At 53.2% G+C, this 21,643-nt stretch overlaps 10 protein-coding genes across 10 annotated transcripts; 6 read left to right on the top strand and 4 right to left on the bottom strand.

Moving 5' to 3' along the window:
• Positions 1–1,597: 1,597 nt before the first annotated feature.
• QC764_500800 (uncharacterized protein) lies at positions 1,598–2,890 on the top strand (the record flags this gene model as incomplete). The annotated part of the gene is made up of 1 exon (XM_062947344.1): positions 1,598–2,890. The coding sequence occupies one exon, from the start codon at positions 1,598–1,600 to the stop codon at positions 2,888–2,890; it is 1,293 nt and encodes a 430-aa protein (XP_062798626.1).
• A 181-nt stretch (positions 2,891–3,071) lies between these two features.
• QC764_500805 (uncharacterized protein) lies at positions 3,072–3,506 on the bottom strand (the record flags this gene model as incomplete). The annotated part of the gene is made up of 1 exon (XM_062947345.1): positions 3,072–3,506. One exon carries the CDS (start codon positions 3,504–3,506, stop codon positions 3,072–3,074), a length of 435 nt encoding a protein of 144 aa, XP_062798625.1.
• Positions 3,507–4,715: 1,209 nt separating this feature from the next.
• QC764_500810 (uncharacterized protein) lies at positions 4,716–5,432 on the top strand (the record flags this gene model as incomplete). Its single annotated transcript, XM_062947346.1, has 1 exon — positions 4,716–5,432. The coding sequence occupies one exon, from the start codon at positions 4,716–4,718 to the stop codon at positions 5,430–5,432; it is 717 nt and encodes a 238-aa protein (XP_062798624.1).
• A 797-nt stretch (positions 5,433–6,229) lies between these two features.
• QC764_500820 (uncharacterized protein) lies at positions 6,230–7,012 on the top strand (the record flags this gene model as incomplete). Its single annotated transcript, XM_062947347.1, has 1 exon — positions 6,230–7,012. One exon carries the CDS (start codon positions 6,230–6,232, stop codon positions 7,010–7,012), a length of 783 nt encoding a protein of 260 aa, XP_062798623.1.
• A 211-nt stretch (positions 7,013–7,223) lies between these two features.
• On the bottom strand, positions 7,224–10,379 carry vid27 (Vacuolar import and degradation protein 27). The gene is given in 3 exon segments (XM_062947348.1): positions 7,224–7,312; positions 7,317–9,998; positions 10,114–10,379. Coding segments are annotated over 2 exon segments (2,460 nt in total). The 5' UTR covers positions 10,133–10,379; the 3' UTR covers positions 7,224–7,312; positions 7,317–7,557.
• Positions 10,380–10,613: 234 nt separating this feature from the next.
• QC764_500840 (uncharacterized protein) lies at positions 10,614–13,471 on the bottom strand. Its single transcript, XM_062947349.1, has 3 exons — positions 12,694–13,471; positions 11,970–12,595; positions 10,614–11,920 (listed from the first exon to the last, which is right to left on the bottom strand). The coding sequence occupies exons 1-3, from the start codon at positions 12,809–12,811 to the stop codon at positions 10,976–10,978; spliced, it is 1,689 nt and encodes a 562-aa protein (XP_062798621.1). The 5' UTR covers positions 12,812–13,471; the 3' UTR covers positions 10,614–10,975.
• Positions 13,153–15,192, top strand: CCT6 (T-complex protein 1 subunit zeta; the record flags this gene model as incomplete). The annotated part of the gene is made up of 5 exons (XM_062947350.1): positions 13,153–13,314; positions 13,374–13,468; positions 13,524–13,840; positions 13,896–14,895; positions 14,954–15,192. The coding sequence occupies exons 3-5, from the start codon at positions 13,643–13,645 to the stop codon at positions 15,190–15,192; spliced, it is 1,437 nt and encodes a 478-aa protein (XP_062798620.1). The 5' UTR covers positions 13,153–13,314; positions 13,374–13,468; positions 13,524–13,642.
• Positions 15,193–15,583: 391 nt separating this feature from the next.
• QC764_500860 (uncharacterized protein) lies at positions 15,584–17,005 on the top strand (the record flags this gene model as incomplete). The annotated part of the gene is made up of 2 exons (XM_062947351.1): positions 15,584–15,709; positions 15,782–17,005. The coding sequence occupies 2 exons, from the start codon at positions 15,584–15,586 to the stop codon at positions 16,931–16,933; spliced, it is 1,278 nt and encodes a 425-aa protein (XP_062798619.1). The 3' UTR covers positions 16,934–17,005.
• A 10-nt stretch (positions 17,006–17,015) lies between these two features.
• On the bottom strand, positions 17,016–18,836 carry QC764_500870 (uncharacterized protein). The gene is made up of 2 exons (XM_062947352.1): positions 18,244–18,836; positions 17,016–18,017 (listed from the first exon to the last, which is right to left on the bottom strand). Exons 1-2 carry the CDS (start codon positions 18,423–18,425, stop codon positions 17,465–17,467), a joined length of 735 nt encoding a protein of 244 aa, XP_062798618.1. The 5' UTR covers positions 18,426–18,836; the 3' UTR covers positions 17,016–17,464.
• QC764_500880 (uncharacterized protein) lies at positions 18,730–21,624 on the top strand (the record flags this gene model as incomplete). The annotated part of the gene is made up of 2 exons (XM_062947353.1): positions 18,730–19,969; positions 20,020–21,624. The coding sequence occupies exons 1-2, from the start codon at positions 18,983–18,985 to the stop codon at positions 21,622–21,624; spliced, it is 2,592 nt and encodes an 863-aa protein (XP_062798617.1). The 5' UTR covers positions 18,730–18,982.
• Positions 21,625–21,643: the final 19 nt, after the last annotated feature.

The raw sequence follows: 21,643 nt of genomic DNA, 5'->3' as shown, positions 1-21,643 counted from the left end.
TTGAGGTTGGAATTGGATCAACAGGAACCTTGTCCTTCCATGCATGGGCTCAATCACACCTTATACAGGACGCTCGGGCCTGAGCCAGATCGAGGTCTCAATCCCTCAACTCCCTCAGCATGGCGGTGGCATGGAAAAGTGTGGAGGCGGTGGAGTGCAGATGTGCAGAAAGTGCAGAAGCTTCCGTGATGCCAAGCTGACAAGACTCTTGCTATCATGCGAGAAATTATCATCACGGAGCCATCCTTTGCGAATCGCATCTCACCGACGGAACTGCTGGGGGTGAAATGGGAGTTATTATCTGGGGTCCAGCACCGTCCGATGCCCAGATGTCCACAGGTGTAAAAATAGGTGTGCTTGCCGCCCTTGGCATGTCCGTCACGATGAACATCTTGTGATTGGTCCGAATTTGTGACTTGGTGGTTGGTCCGGCAGCTTGCCCCAGACGTCGGTCGAGGTCGTCTTGGCGGATGCAACCAAGAGGCTGGAAGGAGCGCGACATCACCGGGGGCCATGCTGTGAGGCGCTAATAGTCGCCCATCTGCCATGCGTGACGGCACCAAAAGAGAACGAGTCCGCCATCTCTGTGGGGAAATATCTGCCCGACTTGTGGATTTCGAGCTGATGGAGGTGGTGATAGGAGAAAACGATCCTGAGCGATCCCAGAAACTGGAATTATCTGGTAAATATAGAAATTTGGACGTCGGTAGTTGACTGACCGCCATGTGGTGATGCTACATCCACCGGAATCACACTCATCACGTCCTCCGTTGTGATCACGATTGTGACGATGAGATGAACTCAAGTTATCCCACAATCCCCCGTCCGTCAAGGTCCACTACCTTGGTTCAAGTGGGTGGTGCTGTGTCAGCGGCACCATAAAGCCTCAGAGATAGAAACTCCGGGACCTATCCTCGACTTCATCCTTTGGCGCATGCGTCACGAGTCAAGTCTGTTCTTGACATGCGGGCGCCGGCGGGCAACCACCAGATCACCATGCCGCACGGCACGACATGTAGTACAATGCAGATAGGCGGGCTAGGCGCAAGGAAAATTGGAGAAGGCTCGGTGTAAATGAACAATAGCCGCCGTCTCAGAGCAACTCGAGCCGAAGAAGAATGGAATCTTTCTGGAAGAACCGCCTGGATGGCGCAGTGTACTGAGAGGGGAAGAGATAGTCAGGGCGAGCTTCTGCTACGAGTGGTAACGTACCAACGAAGTGACGTTCATGGCGCCGGGCTTCTGTCACTCAAGGCTTTCTTGCTAGCGTGGTTGTTTGCTTTGGAATTCGTTCAGATAGAGTTTGACTTTTGTCGTTCCCATGGAATCAAACCGCCACGCAAGACGTTGTCGACGCAAACAAAGCACCGGAGTCTTGTCCAACACCTCCACCGGAATGCGAGAAAGCTGCGCAAGCCCGCTCAACGTGAAGTCCCCGAAACCTTCACCTTCACCTTTGTCCACCACCATCACCTCCGTGATGGCCCAGCAGGCAGATCCTCCTCCTTCCTTTCCAACAGCCACGCGCTTAGCACACGGCGCCTACCTGCATATCCCCCCCCTTCCCCTCTCCTCAACTTGAAAGTCGAAGAACACAATGGCCAGAATCTCGGCAGAACATATTCACGAAATCCTCGAATCCGAAGCCCGTCTCCACGTCCAATCAAAGAGACAGCACCGCGCCTCGTTTGGACACTTTGAACGCACTGGCGCCAACGAGCAAAGACACAAACACCGTGACCGATCCAAGTACCGCCGCTCCGGGGAGATCACCCGGGTCCCCGAGCCCAGCCCTCCCACCGCCGCACTCCCGCTCATAATCGACGATGACGACCCCATCCTCGACTTCCCCCCAGAAAGGTGGATTGCCTCCATGATAGGCAACACGGGCATGCTCTACCGGTTCTCAGACGACCTCGTCTACAAGTCCAACATGACCTCGCGGGAGGTTGAGCTGATGGAAGCAGCCGGCAGCCTCACCATGCGGCCGCTGAGCAGAGTAGTCTGGAAAGGCTCCCGGCCCTCAACCGGCACCAAGGCCGTAATCATGGAGGGTGGTGAGCCCTTCCGTGCTCGGAGGATTCCCATCCACAAACGGCACAAGTGTGTCGTCGAGATGTTTCTCGTTGTGGAAAACCTACACAAAAGAGGCATCGTCCACGGGAATATCAAAGAGTCAAAGTTCATCTGGGGTAACTGCAGGCCTACTTCTTTCTCTCCCGGCCAGCAGCAGCAGCAGCAGCCGGCGAAGAGGCTGAAGATGGTTGATTTTGCCGGGGCGAGGTTCATTGAAGAAAACAAGGACCGTTGGAACTCACTTCATGTGACGAATTCATATTTGACGCCAAAGAGGATGCAATGTCTTGAGCAGGGGCTGCCGTTGCCTGCGCCGACGGTGTTTGATGATTACTATGCTCTTGCTATCACCCTTTGGTCGTTTTTAACAGGAAAGACGCCGGGGAACAGGCAGTTTAACCGAAAGTATATCAAGAAGGAGGACTTGGCCGACGTGGAGGATGAGATGATCAAGGGGTGGATTCGAAAGGTTTTTACCATGGCGGGGTGCAAGATTGTGTCGGGGGCGGATTTGGAGGAGTATCTTGCTGCGAAGGCGGCGAAGAGGTCGCAGCAGGAGGAGTATCATCGGCAGAGGCATTCCACCGGTTCGAGGGGGTATGGGGAGACGGAGCATTCTTATCAGCGGCCGCCGTCGAGGAGAGAGTCATCTCGTGAGGGGTCGAGTCCGCCGGAAAGACAGCGGCCTTCTTCGCTGGGGTTGTATGAGGAGTATGAGCTATCACCTAGGATGCAGAAACAGACACGGGCCACTACCCCTGCAAGACGTCTTTCTGAGCAAGAGCCGGAGAGGGGTGGGAGGAGGCGTGGATGAGCTGCTGTGGAGAGATGCATTTTGAACTGGACAAAGGTCGTGAAAGATTTAAAATTGTATGTAGACTGAAGGGTATATTTGTACATGTACGGTGAAAAGCTCATTCATTCATTGTTTTGTTTCCCATGCCGCCATAATTCCCATCATCATGTCCCCCATTATACCCAATCGTAATATTCCTTTAATACCCAGAAGCATGATATCTCCCCTGACTCCTGCTCCTCGACCGGCCCGCACTCGGGTAGACATACGCCTGCTGCGGAGCGACTGGGATAGCGTAACCCCTCGCGGGCTTCTCCAGTATAACAGGACGAGAAGTGGACCTTCTTCTGCTGTGGCTTCTGCTGTGATGGCGTCCGTGGTGATGGTGGTGTCGATGAGAGTGTGTAGACCTGGACCTAGACCGGCGAGGGGGAGTGTCGTCGTACCAGCCTTGTCTGTCGGGGTCAGGGCGGCGGTTGGGCTTTGTGCAGGAGCGGATGATCCACCAGAGCAGGAGGATGCCCGCGATGGTGCCGATGACAATGCCGACGATGGCGCCGGTGTCGAGGCCTCCGCCGCTGCTTCCACTACTGTCGGTAACTACGACTTGGCGGGGTTGGAGTGTTGGTGCCATTGTTAGGCTCCCGAATTGGTTGTCTGGAGGATTGAGGGTGGCGAATAACGGGTGATCTTGCAGATCGCGTACCCGTTGATGGTAGCCGGCGGGGATTGGTGGTGATGTGAGCTTCCAAGAAAGCTGTGAGAGCCCACAGGTTGATATCACAAAAGATGTTTAATGTGAACGGGTAGACTCAAATATATCTTGGCTGAATCTGCCGCCAAGAGACCCCTCAACTGAGACTCTTCTCGTCATAGAAGCATCACCACATTCCCTGCCGGTTTGATCTGCCATTATTGCAAAAATATTGTTCCCAATGCTACCTTGATCTGAGCAGAACGTGTGGGGTGGGACCGGGCGATCCTGACGTTCTTGATGGCGAAATTTGTCTGGACATGGGAATTCTTCGCGTGGTCATTGATTCGAGTGCGAGCTTCCTTCCATTCGGTGTGGTTGGTTGAGAAAATGCAACTTCCTTCGGAGTTGGACTTTTGATCCGATGGTGGGAGAAATGACGTCATAAGCCGACTTCACTCACCAGGCACACCGAGTCAATCATCAATATTTGCAAAAGGATCACTCACGTTGAATATCTAGCTTCAGTCTCGTACTCGTGATGTGAATGCCTGGCCATCCAAATGTGTCATTTACAACTTAGGGGGGAGACAGAAACTTACCACGGCCGAGAGGAAGTGAATGATGATGATGCGCTAGACGCACAAATCAAATAACCACCACCAGTCCACAACGGCACACCTTCCTGAGCAGACCTGATACGCCAAGATGAATAACGCAGAACTTGGAAGCTCCAAGGCCAAATGCGACAGGGGCAATGAGCTGAGATGGACTTCTTATTATACCTGTCAGTGATACACCCAAATGACCATGACTAATCCACAGCTCCGTCACACTTCCACACCACCATCGGTATTTCGGCACCGAAACCACCAAGCTCACGGTGAAGATGGAGATCAACTGTCACCTGTATTTTAGTTAGTAGAAGATGGTTGTGACGCAACCCCACAGACACGAGATACGCCACAAGGTGATATCAGTACCAGCATCGAAATCAAGATAATGGAGAATCTTGGCGGCAGACTCCGACGAGATTGAATACCCGTTGACTCCTCACTGACTTTTTCATGAATTGGTTGTTTGAGAGACAAATCCAACACTCAATTTGAGACTCGATATATCGCTAGGAGTCTTGCAGTAAGCAACAAGATGTCAGACCATCACCGCGGCCGACGCCGCAACCATCGCAACTACGACTACGATTACGACAATGCGTACTACGACGACTACGAGTCCCGGCCAAGACGGCATCGATCTCTCGGCCGACAAGCATTAGGCAAGGTTGAAGATGCCATGGCAGGGCTTGGCCTGGACGACAAGCATCGATCTTATTCTGGGTCCAGACACCACTCCCGAGGGTACGACAGAGACTACGACAGAGACTACGACGACTTCGACCGAGGTCATCGTCACCGACATTCTTCCCATTACCACTCCGGATCCCACAGCCATCATAGAGATCACAGCCGTCGGTCGTACCGTGGTGATGATCACTACACCACTTCTTCTCGTCGTCGTGCACACAGCTCATCGCCCTCCAGACGGTCCCGTCACCGTAGCACCCATAGAAGTTCCTACGCTGATCCGGCAACAAGGAGTCGCAGCAGGGCTCGAATGGACAAGGGCCTCAAATCAGCTGTTGATGCAGCGGCAATCGAGGCTTTTCGCGTGAGGAACCAGCCTGGGTCTTGGACAGGTGCGAAAGGCGCTAGAGTTGCGACAGCAGCTCTTAGTGCTGCTGCTATTGGGGCCGCGGCAGAGAAGAGAAAGGAGGAAAAGGGCAGTACCAAGATGGGCACTGTAGGGAGTGCACTAGCTGGTATGGCGGTGAACCGGTTGGTGAATGGACCTCGAAGGGATATGTAATTTGCGAGGCATCATGGGTTGGGTCGGGTTTGAAAGGAGTACAATAATGAAGCGGTTATGATGTTTATGACTCTCCTCATATTTTCTACAATACCGTAGCACATATGACAAGCAGTGATCTTTTTACAGTTAGCCTGTTTCACTCATTGCAAGTTCATGAAATCAGTGAGGAGAATTGCCGTGCTAAAAGTCTCACAACCTGCTGTGAGAAACCATCACCACGGCTTTGCTGCGAGCTCCCTTCTCCTTCGCCATCGAAATCTTACAACGAAACAGCCACAACAATATCAAATCTATGCTCAATCTCGAACTCAAGCCACACACAATTACAGGGCCCCGTGCCTGATGTCAACGGTCGCTAAGAGTGGCGACTTTTTGACTGATTCAGGGTCCAAGACCAAGCGACGTCATTTTACCCCCGTCACGGGTACAGCCGAAGAAACGTGTGAATGACCAACAAATACGCGGCCCGAATATCCATTGATCAAATCAACTTTCCAGCCATACAATTCCAACATTTGCGTGTGCTGTTCCGGAAGGAGATCGTTTGTTGATGCCGTGCCTGCCTTTCAGACCTGACGCCACATCGCTCACCTTACCAAGTATGACGTTGTATGAGATCACACTTGGGGAGGAAAGATATCTCATGTCAAAGACCATGAGTTTAAGAACAGATGGGGATATATGCCCCCTTCTGTCCATAGCGGGTCATAATCCAAGATCTACTCTTGACGTCCAACTCAACCATACAACAAGCACAACCGCACAGCAGCAAACCATCACCACCACAACCCATCATGTACAACTCCCCAAATGAACGCGGCCTACGCCGTGACAACAACTCCTCCATCAACCCCAACCTCCCAGCAACTCAAATGCCCCCCACCTACGGGCAGTCTGCCGCCTCCGGCCCAGCCCCCACAACAGCCGGCCACCACAAGCACGACTTCCTCAACAAGATCGACCCAGCAGTCGACTCAACCAGGGATAACCAACCCCTCCCCCCTCCCCCATCCCAACACAACAACAACATCCCCTCCGGCACTTATGGCCCTCACAAATCCAGACTGGCCAACGCCCTCGACCCCCGCGTTGATTCTGACATGGACTCCTCCCGCAACCAGCACTTCAGCGGCGGCCCTGCTGGCGCTCCTCCGACCATGCACGGCGCCACCGGACCCGGACCCCTCTCCTCCCACCCAAACAACATCCCCGAAGGTACCTACGGCCCTCACTCCTCCCGCATGGCGAACACCCTCGACCCCAGGGTTGACTCCGACATGGACAGGCAGAGGAGCATGCCCGCTAAACATGGCTACGGCGCCGTCGGGAATCCCATTCCGGAGGGCAGCTACGGGCCTCATGGGACAAGGGCGGGAAACATGATGGATCCGAGGGTGGATTCTGATCGGGATGGTGGTCGTCATCGTGGAATGGGGGGTGTAGGCAATAGCCACTTGCCGGGCCCGGCTCCAAACACCGCTGGCCCGCACAAGTCGGACTTGCTGAATAAGCTAGACCCGAGGGTTGATAGCAAGGGTGGGATGACGTATCAGGAGACGGAGAGGAGGGGTTTGTAAAGGGATGGGATTGGGATGAGGAGTGAAATGATACCAGATTGCTCTTTAGTTAGGTTATGAATTACGAATTTCATCTTATTTCACTTGCCTGAACCTTCAATTGCGACTGTGAATCTTAACCACGAACTGTGGGGAATTGTCGAGGAGAGGTAGTTGGGCTCAGAAACAGTGCTCAATAAAGAACACGATAATCACAAACATACCGAGATCTCCTCAAACTCACGAGCCGTGTTACGTAGTCAATTGAGGTCATATCGACCAAGATGCCCTAACCGTCATCCAGCAATCCTACCTACCTACCTACCCAGCCAAGCAAGCCCCTTCCCTCAACACCAAGACGTTACTCATCAAGAAAGCTACCTCAACTCCCGATGCTAAGCAAAACAAAACAACAAACGCACACGGTTATCCCATCATCCTGCATACATGACGACGCAACAAGGCGTCAAAAACAACACACGAAACCGGTACTCCCAGTGTTCAGCAAGTAAAGAAAAGCAAACGACAATCCATCCCAGTCACCCAACACTGCATACCCCAGCAAACTAAAAAGCCTCCTCCACAATCGCACTCCTACTCAACTTGGAAGGACTCTTCGCCGGGGTGCCAAACCGAGACCCACGACGCCCAAAGTCGCCAGCAATGCTCTCACGAGTAGGCCGCTTGAGACGGGTGTGGCTAACCATGTTAACCTCGTGGGGCAGCGCGACAATGACGTTCTTGTCGGTGCCAAACTTGAAGTCGTCGGCCTTGACGTCGTCCGAGTACCGCTTGATGAGGTAGGGCGTCTTCTTGCCGGTCAGAACCTTCTTAAGGTTCCACTCGATGATGTACGGACCCGTGGCGGTGATGATGCTGCTCTCCTCGACACCCTCTCCGGTGTTGAACTTGGCAGGAGTGAAGCTGACAGCCTTGCCTGTCTCGTGGTGAAACTGCGCAACGTGCTCGGGGCTCAGAGCAAGGCGGCGAGGCTGGGGCTTCTGATCGGCAGCGAAGGACTTCTCAAAGCCAAGCTTGCCTTCGTTCTTGCCAGACTTTTGCTGGGCATCAATCAGCAGCAAGTAAGTACGGCAGGTACCGAGGACCCAGCGACCATCGGCAGACACGTCGAGACCGATGATGGGTTCACCAAGGGCAGGAATGTGTGTCTTGGCATTGATGCCGAGACGGTCAAAGAGACGAATGTCACCCTTGTTGGAAGCCACGGCGATATGGCCCTTCTCGGTAGTAGAAATGGCAGAGAAGTCGTTCTTGCTGGCGTACTGCTTGAGCTGAGCGTCAACCAGCTTGGTGCCAGACAGACGGGGATCGATGCGGTACAGCGCGTTTTTGCTGATACCAAGGAACGTGGGCTCGTGGGTCATCTGCGCAAACTTGTTCTCGGGCGCGAAGGTGACCACAGGAATATCCTCATGGACGTTCCACTCGTCAACGACCTTGCCATACTCGAGATCCATGCGATACAGCTTGTTCGGGTCATCATCCTTCTGCAAGATAAGGTTGCGGTCTTCGTTGTGAAGCATGACCTTCTTGGGCGAGAACAGCTTTCCATCTGCCGTCTCAACCTTGGAGATGTTGGTGCTGAACTCGAGGTTATTGTTGGGGGTGTGCTTGAAGACGCCGATCTTGGAACCGCGGACGACAAACGACCGGTCATGCTTGTACCCGACAGCGATCTGTTTGTTGGTCTCACCGTCCTTGGGCTTGTAGTCCACATCGTCTTCGTCTTCGTCACTATCGTAATGTTCACTCCGTGGTCTGTCATCGTCCTCATCTTCGCTTCCCTCCTCTGCATCCTCATAATGCTCCTCCTCCTCTCCTTGATCGGCATCCTCCATGGTCAAATCGTTGAAAGCGTCGGTGACGTAGTCACGCTCCTTGTCCTTGATCTTGGACCACTTGATCTGATTCAGCTGCTCCCAAAGAGCCTGCATCAAACCCTCCTGGAAGCGCTCTAGAGTCGCCTGATCCTTGAATCGAAGAAGCCATGAATAAGCTGACCCATCCTCGTGAAATTGATTGAAGATGAAAGAAAGGAACTCGAAGTTGAAGACGGGATTGAGGTCTTCCGTGACGGGGACGCCTATCCAGTCACGGTCGGCGCTGCCGACCTGCAACCAGTACTTCCAGTTGTCGATCTCCGTGACAGTTGCAGTGACAGACTCATCCTTCAGGACGAATGCGCCCGATTGAAACTCAAAGAAGTGGAGCTCGGCAACCTCAGCAGCCAACATCTCGCGAGCCTCTGGATGAGCAACGGCCGAGGGAGTACCCATATTCCGCTCCTTACCCTTGGTGGTCGGTGTCTTGGTCGGCGTGGGAGGAGATTTCTTCCTCGGCGTTACTTCCAAGTCGGAGACCGCGTCTTTCTTCCCTTGAGCCTTGGGGAAAAACATCTCGGAGGACTCGATGGACCTGGTGAGGACAGGGCTGTGAATTGGGCTGGCTGGCGGGATCGGCTGCTCGTCGAACTCGAACTGGAGGAGATCCTCTTTAGAAGCTGTGGCGTGAGGCTTGCGGTACTTGCGCTCGTACTGGCACTGCTTCGCGATAAGCTCGAACTGCTTCACTTGGGCGGGCAAGATGCCACCGTCGCAAACAAACTCGAAAACGTCCCCGGCGTCACCACTCAAGTCTCTCCAGCAGAGTACCCTCTCGCTACCCTCTCGGTTCTCGACGCGGAAATGAAGCGCCTCGTCGAGGAGGAATGTCTTTTCGTCGCGCTCGGCAGCTAGAATGTCGGCATCGGCCTCGAGGTCGTCTCCTTCCTCCTCGGCAAGCAGCTCAGCCTCGCCCTCTTCGTAAACTCGCTGGACGACAAGTTGGTATTGGAATTCTTGCGCGGTACGGCGAATGCGAGCGGAAGCGTCCTTGAAGAGAAGCTCAGAATATCCCTTGGGTGAGAATGGTCGAACAAGGTAGAGTTGGCCTTGGGGCAGCTCGATCATGGACTCCTGGTTGTTGGAGCCAAAGATCAGACGGGAGACTGCGTTGATGTAGTTAGCAGGTGATAGCGACATAATGGGCAACATCAGCGGCCGTCGCGCACTGGGCTGTCTTGCTTTGTGGGGGAGTCGCGGGGGTTTCAAGTGGTTACTTACTGCCTTTGAGGGCAAACATGGCTGCCAACGATTCGAAGAAAGTTCACGATGCGGGGTGTTGATTGTTTGGCGGGGAAAACAGACAAGACGCTATAAAACTAAGTAGATCGCAAAGGGATGTTTTTGTAAAACTGTGGTTTAGAATGAGAATGATACCTAGACCTTCACCGGTGCCTTTAGTGACGACCCAGTGCACAGGACTGGACTCGACTGTCGGGCAAATGCGTGAGGGAAGCTGCGTCATAACAAAAGCGATTCCCAAAAAAATGTCTGGACAATGGAGGGGAGACGTATCTTGTGGCGGTGCACCCAGCCAATTGCCACCTCGGAAAAGGTGGAGATTTGCGCCACATCCAAGGCAGCTGCTGACTCATTGCATGTGCTGGCTTTCAGACCTGCGGCTTTCACCAAGACACCGATCACATGGGCACGCCGTGGACAAAAAAAATACACTGCTACTCAAACTTGGTCCTTGAACACAGCAAACAGACCATCAAAAGATAGTTCATATCTCTTTTATTAGGATAGTTGACAGACCTGCAAAGAGAGTTGATATTCTTAAGGAGTTGTCAATAGGCCTTGGATCTGTTTTAACAGGGCTTCAATGATCTTTGAAAGCCTACTGGCCGGTTGCAGGGCCGTTATTTTGTCCCCGATATGATGGGATGCCAACACAAGGAAGCACATCATGCTATGTACCTGCCAGAAACCACTAGCTTGACGTATGACAGCACATACTGGGCTTGATGTGACACAGAGGTCCAAGAAAGGCTTCTTTGTGGCCAGCCACACCCACATTGTTCGACAGTGGCATCTCGTGGAAACAACGGGTGCCAAAGGGTCATTTACCCACCACATATATCTACAAATCCTTTATGTCCGTCTCTGAGCTCCCTGGGCCACTCCGAAACTGATCAAGCAGAGTATTTTCGTGCATCTCCTCCGCCCCTTTGCAGCCATTCTTGCCCGCTTTCAAAATATCGTCCATGAGTAAGGCGGCCACATTCTTGCCCATTAGCGCATTGGTTTCCATCGTGGAAATAAAACTGTCCATGCCAGACGTATAATACAGGCCCGGACCGATGATAGGGTCCTGGAACGTTACCCGTGGCAAGGCTTGAGGATACGAGTAAAAGACATGGGGATGATACCAGGTGATGGGACTCACTGAGCCCTCCTCATCAGGGTCTGTGGTGAAGGAATCGGGCACCTCGACTCCAAACAGGCGACTGAGGAACTCAGGACTAACCTTCTCAGGCGAGAAGATCTTGTAGATAAACTCCCGCTTTTGAGTTGTGGGGTTTGTGGTCGTACGCAAGGTTGTGACGCTGAAGAAACCTGCCTTGCCGGCGCCATTGACCCCAGAGGTTGGTCCATCAGATTTGGCAAGGGTTGTGAGAACACCGCCTGGGACATCCTTTGACTCGGTGAAGCCGAAAAACGCGGGACTGTACTGGTAAGGCGACGCGAAAATGGTGACATGGAGCTGGACGTAGGGGATCTCGTCAATGGTTTGTTGAATGACGCCCTCCTCTGCTGAGATCTTGCTGAATTGGTAGGGATTGGCAATGATAACGTTGTCAAAGGCAACGGGGTAATCCTCTCCCCCATTTGACTCCGATGTAGTGGACTTGGTGCGGATAAGGTATTTCTTGTTGCCAGAGTAGTGATTGGTTTCTGACGAGAATCCGATAGAAGCCACAGACGAGTTCATCAAGAGACTGGCGCCCGATGCCTCAGCCATTTTATAGAATATTTGCCAGTTACCACCTTGGACAGCCATGGCACCCTCAGGCGCCATTGAGACCTGTGGCACGGTTAGCTTGAGAGGTGATACCGATAGCATCAGGGCTTACCATGGTGTCCAGACCGTGGATTCGAACCAAGTTCGAGGCGTAGTTTACTCGGGTGCTGGCCTGAATAATGTCGTGTGCATAGCGATCATCGATGTTGTTGGCCTTCAATAGTTGTTCCCCGGTAACCCCGGTAACATCAATCAGACCAAGCTCGTACGCCCGTTGGGTAAGGGATCGAAAAGGGAAATTGGGCTCCTCGTATAATTTCAAGAAATTGGCGATAGTAGCTTCCATCAACTTCTGAGTTCGTCTCGGTGCCATGATTCCATACTTGTAAATGACCTTGAGGGCTGTCCACCAGAATGAATCACGCTCGTTGATCGTAAAGACAAACTCATCGCCATCCCAAATGCCGAGCTTGGGGTCTGAGTCTTCATCTGGAATCCGTTTAGACAAGTTGAACCTTTGAAGGGCATCGTGAAGAATATGGTTCTTCTCAATGAATATGCTTGCGCCGAGTTCGATTGGTTGTGAAGGGTCATCATATGCGTTGATAGTCAGAGTTCGTCCACCAATACGGTCCGTCTTCTCAAAGAGAGTGATGTTGACGGAAATTCCGAGCAGCTCATGTTGCTTGGCATATTGTTGTAAGTAATATGCAGCAGACGAGCCTGCAGCCCCAGCTCCTATTTAGATTATTAGTGAGCCGCTTCATCGGTTTTGATGAAAATAGATGAAAACAGAAGTAAAACCCCTCCAAATGTCAAATTAAGGAAGAACATACCTATGATGGCCACCTGCTGTGTTGGCTGTTTCTGAGGCGGTTCAAATGACGGAAGAGCCGTAGCTAGCGAGAGCGCTGTTGCTAGGACAGTGGAGGCGCGACCGAGTGCCCCCTTCATGATACTGCTTGATGCGTTTCTCGCCAGGTGCTCAAAGAATTAATATAAAGAATGAATTATCCAAGTCAAATCAGACAAGAAGTCATTCCTGAAGCCGTCACCAGCAAACATGGATTCCCGGTGGTGAGTTGTTGATGCCCCAACCTGACAAAGACAACAGTGAAATGGATGGTTCCCACCAATGATGTGATGATAGTGGGTACTTATGAATGCTGGGAAGAATGGTGACAGAAGAGGTACCCAGCTATCAATAAGCGTGTTGGCGGGGTGTTTCTCCTGAGCCGTGGTCCGAGCTCCTTCACCCCTTGTCGCTGCCTGCCGCTCCGCCTAAACCACCGCCTGGAATCTAAAAGCACTGCAAAAAAAAGTTGTCGATTGGCGACAAGCTTCAGCCCAGCGAACCTCCACATCTTGCGATCCCCCGAACCGTCAGATACCTCCCTCGCTGTCCGTCTGCCACCATGTCCGCCGCACAGCTTCTCAACCCCAAGGCCGAGTCCAGGGTACGCGAATCCGCCTGATACTACCAGACGACCGGGATGCTAATTTGGGTGTTTAACAGAGGCGGGGCGAAGCTCTCAAGGTCAACATCACCGCTGGTGAGGGTCTCCAGGATGTCCTCAAGTCCAACTTGGGCCCTCTGGGCACCATCAAGATGTATGAATACTCTCTGGCATACTCGGGGTCGCTTTGGCTAACATTTTGGGCACAGGCTTGTCGACGGCGCCGGTCAGGTACGAATCGATTGCGAAGCGGGGACGATATGCAGTGACTGACCGCCAGGGGTAACAGATCAAGTTGACCAAGGATGGCAACGTCCTCCTCCGCGAGATGCAAATACAGAACCCCACGGCTGTTATGATTGCGCGGGCCGCGACAGCACAAGACGATATCTGCGGAGACGGCACAACATCAGTAGTTTTGCTCGTCGGCGAGCTCCTGAAGCAAGCCGACCGCTACATTCAGGAGGGTCTCCACCCTCGCATCATTACAGATGGCTTCGAGATTGCGAAGAACGAGGCTTTGAAGGTTTGTGGTTGCAGCTAGACACCGTTGTGAGTTCCCTCTGACTGACTGTCTATAGTTCCTCGACCAGTTCAAGCTTGCCCGCGAAGTCGACCGTGAGCTCCTCCTCTCCGTCGCCAGAACCTCTCTCGCCACAAAGTTGAGTGCCAGCCTTGCCCAAACGTTGACCCCCTCTATCGTCGATGCCGTCCTCGCTATCTATCAAGCCCCCGAGAAGCCCGATTTGCACATGGTTGAGATCATGAAGATGCAGCACCGCACTGCCTCCGACACACAACTCATCAAGGGCCTTGCCCTCGACCACGGCGCGAGGCATCCCGATATGCCCAAGCGTGTCGAGAATGCTTACATTCTCACCCTCAATGTGAGCTTGGAATATGAAAAGACCGAAATCAACTCGAGCTTTTTCTACTCCAGTGCCGAGCAGCGGGATAAGCTGGTAGAAAGCGAGCGTCGCTTCGTTGACGCCAAGCTCAAGAAGATTGTTGATCTCAAGAAGCAGGTGTGCGGAAGCGACGGCAAGAAGAACTTTGTCATTATCAACCAGAAGGGCATCGACCCCCTGTCCCTCGACGTCCTCGCAAAGAACGGCATCCTCGCGCTGCGCAGAGCTAAGCGGAGAAACATGGAGAGATTACAACTCATCTGCGGCGGTGTTGCGCAAAACAGTGTCGATGACCTGACCCCAGATGTTCTCGGCTGGGCTGGCCTCGTTTACGAGCAGCAGCTCGGCGAGGAGAAGTACACATTCATTGAGGACGTCAAGGACCCCAAGTCCGTGACCCTCCTTATCAAGGGCCCCAACCAGCACACCATCGCCCAGGTATCAGATGCCGTTCGTGATGGTCTTAGAAGTGTTTACAACATGATTGTCGACAAGAGCGTTGTTCCCGGCGCTGGTGCCTTCCAAGTCGCCTGCGCCATGCACCTCAAGAGCGATGCTTTCAAGAAGACTGTCAGAGGCAAGGCCAAGTGGGGTGTAGATGCCTTCGCCGACGCTCTTCTTATCATTCCCAAGACCTTGGCCGCCAACGCTGGTCTTGACATTCAGGATGCCTGTACGTGGGGCCCTCCCTGTTATTTTATCGATCTACCTGCTAACATGTCTCTTTCTAGTGGCTGCTCTCCACGATGAGCATGCTGATGGCAACGTTGTCGGCCTTGACCTGGCTACAGGCGAGCCGATGGATCCTACCCTCGAGGGTGTGTACGACTCTTTCCGTGTGTTGAGAAACTGCATTGCCTCCAGCTCGGGTATCGCGTCCAACCTGTTGTTGTGCGATGAGCTGCTGAAGGCGAGACAGATGGGCCGATCAGGTGGACCTGGCCCGGGTATGGATGGTCCCGAGCAGTGAAGAAATAGTTTAGACTTTGTTCGTAAGATACCTCTTTGACATAATAAAAGACGAACCGTCGTTGTTGAACACATCAACCTTATGGATGACTGGCAAATGTGTAAGCTCCGGGGAACGATGGCCTGCTTTGGGTCAACGGGCTTTAAACAACCAGTAATGCACTCTAAATATGGCCCAGTGCCAGAAGCCTCATATAGACCCGTACTTATTTCATCCCATCGGAATTGCTTGGACGGAGGCAGCGCCGTCATCTTGGCCAGCCGGCTTTGGATGGCGGGGCAATATTTCCTACCCCGCCAAAGTTTTGTCGAAAAGCCTTGCGACTGCCACCCCAAAGTTTTCCACCATCAAGCCCGGTACTGGTTGCGATTCTCCATAAACACAGAACAGAATGGCTCCCTACGACAGCGATTCCTCGGGCGCCGAGGACAATGATTTCCAGGAGACCAACGTTCTCCTGGGGTATGCCTCGGAGGACGCACAAGGAGAGGAGATCAGCCGGCTTGGAGGACAGCCAGTAAGTCACCCTTTTTGCGCCACGGGCAGACAACAACTCAACTTGATCAAATACTTACCGAGTCTCAATCAGACATGGCTAGACCCCTCGAAACCACCCTCCGCCGCGCTGGCTCGGTGTAAAGTCTGCAAAGACCTCATGGTGGTCCTGCTCCAGCTCAACGCCGAGCTCCCAGACCGATACCCTGGCCACGAACGCCGGCTTTATGTGTTCGCCTGCAGAAGGAAGAGTTGCCGGAGAAAGGAGGGCAGTATCAGGGCGATTAGAGGGTTGAGGGTATCGCCTGATGCTGTTGCGGCAGCCAAAGAGTCCCAGGAAACCAAGCCGAAAGAAGTCACTGTCATCCCCAAGGCGTCTACCCTCGGTCTAGGGGAGGCGCTGTTCGGCGCGAAGCCAACCTCCTCCTCCTCCTCGGGTGGTAACCCGTTTGCTTCTGCCTCAACAAACCCTTTTGCTCCCAAGCCAACCACCACCTCAACCAACCCATTCGCCGCCCCGGCCCCGACCCCGGCTGCTCCGGAACCAAAACCCACCCCCGTCGAAGTTAAGGAGGAGAAACTCCCCAAATCCTTCGCCGAAACATTATCTCTCAACCTCCCCCCTGCCACTCCAGCACCACCCCCCGAACCGTGGCCGGCAGATTCCTCCCTCCTCCCGAAATCCTATCCTGTACGCTGGATAGCAGAGGCAGACTACGAACAGCTCGACCCTGAGCCCGCGCCCATCTCGCAAAAGACTCAGATAATGGACATTGACTCGGGCGAGGGCTCGTCCAGTGGAGGAGGTAAAGAAGACAAGGAGGTTTTTGAGTCGAGCATGGACACTGTGTTTCAAAAGTTTGCCGACAGGGTGGGGCAGAACCCGGAGCAGGTTATCAGGTATGAGTTTGCTGGTCAGCCGCTGTTGTATAGCAAGAGTGATGCCGTGGGGAAGATGCTGTATGCAAAGGATGGGGAGGGGGAGGCAAAGGTGAAGGGAGGAAAGGGGGGGATGCCGAGGTGTGGGAATTGTGGTGGGGGAAGGGTGTTTGAGGTGCAGATGACGCCGCAGGCGATTCAAGAGTTGGAAGGGGAGGAGGAGGATCTGGATGGGATGGATTGGGGGACGGTTATTGTGGGGGTCTGTGAGAGGGATTGCCAGGAGAGGGGTGTGGAAGGGGGAGAAGGGGGGTATTTGGAGGAGTGGGCGGGTGTTCAGTGGGAGGAGTTGAGTGTTAAGAGGTGAGGATAGGGGGAAGGGTCGTGTTTTAGATGAATCGAGATGTAGGGAGAATGAGATACCAAAATTGCCATGAAACCTACTGTTGATTGTACAACAGCCCCCCTTCAGAGTCTACGGATGCCCAGTCAGGGAACACCAAAACCATTCAACATGACAAGCAGCATAGGACAGAGGATGGCATATTTGGGTTATTTTTCTTCTTTTTTTGTCCAGAGGTATAATGTGAATATGGCCCAAGGCTAATGATCAAATCTAAGCCCAGTATAAAACCTTCTTCCAAGGCCCTTGTTCCCCCCTTTTATCCCCGAATCGCTTCCGCAATATCCCATGAACGCCGTCAGAAGCTTTTGGCTTTTTTTCCGCCGCCAGAATGCAAAACAAGGGGTAACCGGCCGCAGCAGCGAGACGCAATAGACAGAAAAAGGAAAGTACCGCTTCGTCTCAAAAAAGTACTCTACAATGAACCGTTTCCGATCACACAAAACACCCTTTTCATTAGTGTGTGTAATATGGTATCTTTGTAGTTTGGTGTTTTTAAGCATTCTCCTCCCAACTCCTCTTGATGACACGGCTGAACATGTCAATGGAGACGTCCTCGCGGATCTCGGTCTTTTTGGCCTCGTTCTCAGAGTTCTTAGGAATGTGAACGATGCCGTCGTCTCCGACCTTCCAGCCGCAGGTCTCGGTGACAAAGGTCTTGACCTCGGCTTCGCTGCGGAGACCGAGGTAGCTTTCGAGGACGCTGATATTAATCTCACGGAAGGCGAGACTGATGAGCTGGGCGATCTTGACGCGGATGATCTCCTCGAAACCCTTAATGTCGGTGGTGAGGTCCGCGTAGATGTCGTCGCTCTCGAGGGTGGCCCAGAAGTGGTCGTATCTGGCGCCCTCGAGGTGGCTGTTGAGCGTTCTAAGCTTGGCGACAGCCTCGGCGAGGTCGGAAGAGGAGCCTGGGCCGGGGTTGGAGTATGATGGGGAGAGGAGGTGAAGGGCAAGGTCGAACTGAGGGGAGGGGAACTGGGTCATTGTCTTGACGAGGACGTTGGTGACGATCTCGTCCTTGATCCTGTCTGGGTTGAGCTGGTACCTGTGTTTTGCGCCGAGCAGACAATGGTTAGTAGACGATCCTTTGTTCAACAAGACGACTCCAAGACAGTAAGACATCAGATGGTTTGTATATCAGACACATTAAGTTGACCTCAGCTTGTGCGGGTTGTTAGGCCGCTTTTCAGGCTAATAGGAAACGTTTATAAAAAACAACATCATGAAAAACCAGATAAGCCATAGCGAGTGGGAACATGGGAGATACTTACAGCTTCAACAGTGCCCTGTTGGCGTTGCAGTCGGTGAATTTCTCCTCACATTGCTGCTGGAGGTAGGCCTCGAGGACCTCAGCGGCCTGGGGGTTGTACCGCTCAAGACCTCCTATGATGTCGCGGATCTGCTGAGGCCGTTCGACGGGGTCCTCGCCGTTCATATTGAGTGTGCTGGCCATGGTGATGTGTGAGGAAGGGGTGGGTTGCAGGAGGAAAAGCGACACTCGGGGGGTCTTGCGCGAACCCGTCAAGAATCTTTCCTTTCCCGCTCTCCTCTCGCATGGTGGGGCTGGGATTTCCCGCTCTTTTTTTCAAGGATGTGTGTGTGAAAGCATGCCAAGCCCGCTGGCGCTCCGGAACAGGCTAGCGCTGAACGGAGATGGCCAAAGCTTCACGCTTTCTCGGCGCGGGGCTGCCAGTCAGCTGTTTTGGCGCCTGCCTCGCGCTGGCTGACGCGTGCTGCTGCGATTGCAGTGCATCGCTGGAACGTCATTGATCGGTTTGGAGGTGGGTTGAGTTCAACAGTACATCAGAGCTCTCTTTTCACAACTTGAGGGAAGCTGCCCAGTATTTATGCTTTTCCCCACCCAATTTCTCACATGTCAGAGTTTGATGTGGAGGGTAATTAGATCAGGTAATAGCCTCGGGACGCTGCTTTTAATCCCTCTTTTCCATCGAACGCCCGCATGCTACCACGATAAACCTTACCTAGGTACCGTGCTTACATCGTCCCATCATGGCGAGCCCGGCGAAGAAGAGGAAACTCAATTCCGATACGAAGAAGGCTGCAGTCCCGGCGACCAAAGGAATACAGTACTTTTTTGCCAAGCAACAGCAGAATGGATCGTCATCAAGAACCACTTCTGAGATTCAGCAAAATGGTTCACAGTCTGAGAAGTCGGATGAGCAATTGACTGACGAGGAACTGGCTCGGAAGCTGCAGGCTGAGTGGGATGCGGAGGTCCAAGCATCGAACCAGAGACAACAACAGCTTCAGCCAGAACCAAATACATCACTAGCTCTTCCAGCTCCTCCATCACCACTGAAGTCGTCCGTATCCCCCAAGGTTGATACAGCAATATCCAAGAACACTCTATCGCTTTCGTCAGTCGCGGCAGTGGAAGATCAAGTAACAGCCATAATACCACTGGACGAAAGCCCCTTGACATTTGATCCATCCAAATACGTCCCGCAGCTCCAAGAATCATGGGCTGCCGAACGCGGCAAGTCATCCTACGCCTTGCTTACACGGTGCTTTGTGCTTGTCAGTAGTACCCAAAGCAGGATCAAGATCGTGGACACGCTTGTCAATTGTCTTCGTCTACTTATTGAGGGCGATCCAAACAGCCTGTTGCCCGCAGTATGGCTGGCCACCAATGCCATCTCACCCCCATACATTTCCATGGAGCTTGGTCTGGGAGGTTCGGCTATCTCTAAAGCACTGAAGCAAGTATGCGGGCTTGACAACCGGGCGCTGAAAGCCATGCATGACAGATGGGGTGATCCGGGTGATGTTGCCTTTGAGGCCAAGAAGAAGCAAAGCTTCACCCTGAAAAAACCAAAGCCACTGACCATCAGGGGTGTGTTTGAGTCTCTTGTCAAGATTGCAAAGACACAAGGTCAGGGTAGTGGAGACATCAAACAGCGTATTGTGGACAGACTGTTGCAAGATGCTCGAGGAGGCGAGGAGAGCAGATATATCGTCCGCACTTTGTGTCAGCATGTACGTGTTCCCACTTCATGACCATCGTAAGCATAGCTAACGTCTTCTAGCTTCGTATCGGTGCTGTCAAGACGACTATGCTGATAGCTCTCTCAAGAGCCTTTCTTCTCTCCAAGCCACCCGGTGCGGATTTCCCTATCAGGGAGCCAGCAGAGCTAGCGAAGCTCAGTAAGGAAGAACTAGCCGAGATATGGTCAAGAGGAGAGGAGCTCGTGAAAGCATCATTTGCCAGACATCCAGATTATAATGACCTGATCCCAGTGCTTCTTGATATTGGCATATCAGACGAGCTGCCCATCCGCTGTGGTCTCAACCTCCACATCCCACTCCGTCCCATGCTAGGCAGTATCACCCGCGATCTCAGCGAGATGCTCACCAAGCTTCAGGGGCGAGACTTTGCCTGCGAGTACAAGTACGACGGCCAGCGCGCCCAGGTCCACTGCGATGCCGACGGCAAAGTCTCCATCTTCTCCCGTCACCTCGAGTTAATGACGGACAAATACCCCGACCTCGTCTCCTTGGTGCCCAAGATAAGAGGCGAAAATGTCCAAAGCTTCATCATGGAAGGCGAAGTTGTCGCCGTGGACCAAACCACCGGCGAGCTCAAAAACTTCCAAACCCTCTCCAACCGCGCCAGAAAGGACGTCGCCGTAGGCAGCATAACCATCAACGTCTGCCTCTTCGCCTTTGACTTGATGTACCTCAACGGCCAACCCCTCCTCGACCGCCCCTTTCGCGAACGCCGGGACATGCTCCGGTCACTCTTCATTGAAATCCCCCATCACTTCACCTGGGTCAAAAGCCTAGACGCGACCTCACAAGATTCCGAACCAGTCCTCACCTTCTTCAAGTCCGCCTTAGAGGCAAAATGTGAGGGGATAATGGTGAAAATTTTGGATAACCTCCCCGACATTCCCTACGAGGACCAGTCTGCCGCCGCTGGACTACTCGACAACACCAAACCCACCACTACCACCACCACCAAGGAAACCCCCCTCAACCCCCCACCCCCCCAGAAAAGATCCCGCCGCAAACCCCTCCTGTCAACCTACGAACCAGACAAACGCCTCGACTCCTGGCTCAAAGTAAAAAAGGACTATTCCACCTCCCTCTCCTCCTCCTCGGAGCCCTTGGACCTAATCCCCATTGCTGCCTGGCACGGCACAGGCCGCAAGTCCCAGTTCTGGTCCCCGTTCCTCCTAGCGGTCCGAAATGAGGATGCAGGCTCCCTAGAGGCAGTGTGCAAGTGCATGTCCGGCTTCACGGACAACTTCTACAAAGCTAACAAGGCATATTACGACCCAGCGATAGAAGGGAGGACGTTGGGGAAGAAGCCAGGGTTTGTGGAGTATTACGGGCCGGAACCGGACGTGTGGTTTAATCCGACAGAGGTGTGGGAGGTGGCGTTTGCGGATGTGACGGTTAGTCCTACTTATACTGCTGCTGTGGGAATGGTGCACCCTGACAAGGGGTTGAGTTTGCGGTTCCCGAGGTTTGTGAGGAAACGAGAGGATAAGGGGATTGAGGAGGCGAGTACCAGTGAGGTGCTGGCGGGGTTGTACAGGAAGCAAGAGGCTGGGCCGGCGAAGAGGCCCATGGAGGAGGTGGAAAAGGAACAGGAGGAAGGGGAGGATATCATGGACGAGGACGAGTGATGCTCAGGGGATATCACGG

Source organism: Podospora pseudoanserina, chromosome 5 (genome assembly GCF_035222485.1).
Source record: "Podospora pseudoanserina strain CBS 124.78 chromosome 5, whole genome shotgun sequence".
NCBI classification, from domain to species: Eukaryota; Fungi; Ascomycota; class Sordariomycetes; order Sordariales; family Podosporaceae; genus Podospora; species Podospora pseudoanserina.
Note: the sequence above shows the minus strand (reverse complement) of the source record. Positions and strands in the feature narration are given on the sequence as shown.

Coding starts and splice junctions, on each gene's coding strand:
- QC764_500840 (XM_062947349.1), bottom strand. CDS start 12,811: ATGAAGGGGGCACTCGGTCGCGCCTCCACTGTCCTAGCAACAGCGCTC. Junction 12,596..12,693: donor ACAGCAGGTGGCCATCATAG/GTATGTTCTTCC, acceptor TAATCTAAATAG/GAGCTGGGGCTGCAGGCTCG. Junction 11,921..11,969: donor TCCACGGTCTGGACACCATG/GTAAGCCCTGAT, acceptor ACCGTGCCACAG/GTCTCAATGGCGCCTGAGGG.
- QC764_500870 (XM_062947352.1), bottom strand. CDS start 18,425: ATGGCCAGCACACTCAATATGAACGGCGAGGACCCCGTCGAACGGCCT. Junction 18,018..18,243: donor AACAGGGCACTGTTGAAGCT/GTAAGTATCTCC, acceptor CGCAAAACACAG/GTACCAGCTCAACCCAGACA.